General features: G+C 38.0%; 1 protein-coding gene across 1 annotated transcript; it reads left to right on the forward strand.

The window, feature by feature from the left end:
- Positions 1 to 253: 253 nt before the first annotated feature.
- On the forward strand, positions 254 to 1,103 carry LOC113333602. Its single transcript, XM_026580028.1, has 3 exons — positions 254 to 284; positions 371 to 448; positions 727 to 1,103. The coding sequence occupies exons 1-3, from the start codon at positions 254 to 256 to the stop codon at positions 1,101 to 1,103; spliced, it is 486 nt and encodes a 161-aa protein (XP_026435813.1).
- The last annotated feature ends 218 nt before the right edge of the window (positions 1,104 to 1,321 follow it).

Consider the following 1,321-nt stretch of genomic DNA (forward strand, 5'->3'; position numbering starts at 1 on the left):
TCTGAGCCCTCTTCAGGATTTGAAGAAAGTATTTGGAGAGCCATTTATAAGAACAACTGCAGAAGTGGTGGAGATGCATTGCATAATCTTTTTGCACCAACCAGAGTTGAAGCCTATTTTTGTCATAATGGAATGGAGAAATTTCCAGTCAACTCTATCAAAGGCTTTTGCCATATCAATCTTGATCCCCATACTTCCTTTATTACCTTTGATACCTCTTCTTGTTCTCATGGAGTGAATAATTTCATGGGCAATGGCTATGTTGTCAGCAATTTGTCTTCCAGGTATAAAAGCAGACTGGTAAGGTAAAATGATTTTATTTAGATATGGTTTCATTCTTTAGGCTAAGAGTTTGGATATGATTTTGTAGGTGGTGTTGCAGAGGCTAATGGGTCTGAAGGGACTAGGACAAGATGGGTTGTAAATTTTGGGTATCAAGGATATGAAGGTAGTATTCATTTCCTTGAGAAGATTCCCAGACATGAAGAAATGTTGTACCATTTTAACCAAGTCTTCTCCCACAATATCCCAGTTGGCTTGAAAGAAGTTTGGTGGGAAACCATTTGGACCTGGAGCTTTATCTTTAGCCATACTGAAAAGAATTGCCTTAACTTCTTGTATGTCTGGAATTCTGTTGAGATTGTTGTTGTCAGAGTTGGTTATGGAGGTTGGGATGAGGTTGATAAACAACTTCTAAACACTCTTTACCTTGGTTTTTCATTGGAGATTTCAACTTCATTTTGCATGATAATGAAAAGTACAGTACCCAACCTCTTGACAATGTTGAATCAAATCTCTTTAGTAACAAAATCATTGATTTGGATCTGAATGATTTAGGCAGTACAGGCTGCCCTTTCACTTGGTCTAATAAGAAGAGTGGTCCTGCTCTTACTGAGCAGAGACTGGATAAAGGACTTGCCACTGAATCCTGGATGCTCATGTATCCAAATTCCACTATCACTAATCTTCTAGCTATTGGCTCTGACCATCACCCTATTCTTCTTAACACTAATCTTACTTGGTCCACTGGTAAAATCCCTTTCAAATTCTTTGGTCCTTGGCTGGATCATAAGGATTGTAAGGACATCATTGCTGAATGCTGACAGAGAAATTTATCTGGTTCTAGGGCTTTTCTTATATCCAGAAAGCTTAAAGACATTAAGATGAGACTAAAAGTTTGGAATAAAGAAGTTTATGGCAACATCAAGTCTAATATTGAAGAAAGTGAACAACATCTTCACTGGCTACAAGGAAACTACTTCAAACACGACAGGAGTGAAGCTATAAAAGCTGCAATGCAAGTTCTCAGAGATTGGCAAGA

Source organism: Papaver somniferum, unplaced genomic scaffold (genome assembly GCF_003573695.1).
Source record: "Papaver somniferum cultivar HN1 unplaced genomic scaffold, ASM357369v1 unplaced-scaffold_133, whole genome shotgun sequence".
NCBI lineage: Eukaryota > Viridiplantae > Streptophyta > Magnoliopsida > Ranunculales > Papaveraceae > Papaver > Papaver somniferum.

Excerpts from the sequence above, each read along its gene's own strand:
- LOC113333602 (XM_026580028.1), top strand. The coding sequence starts at position 254 with ATGGCTATGTTGTCAGCAATTTGTCTTCCAG. Across the intron at positions 285-370 it reads GTCAGCAATTTGTCTTCCAG|GTGGTGTTGCAGAGGCTAAT; the intron begins GTATAAAAGCAG and ends ATGATTTTGTAG. Across the intron at positions 449-726 it reads TGGGTATCAAGGATATGAAG|ATTTCAACTTCATTTTGCAT; the intron begins GTAGTATTCATT and ends TTTTCATTGGAG.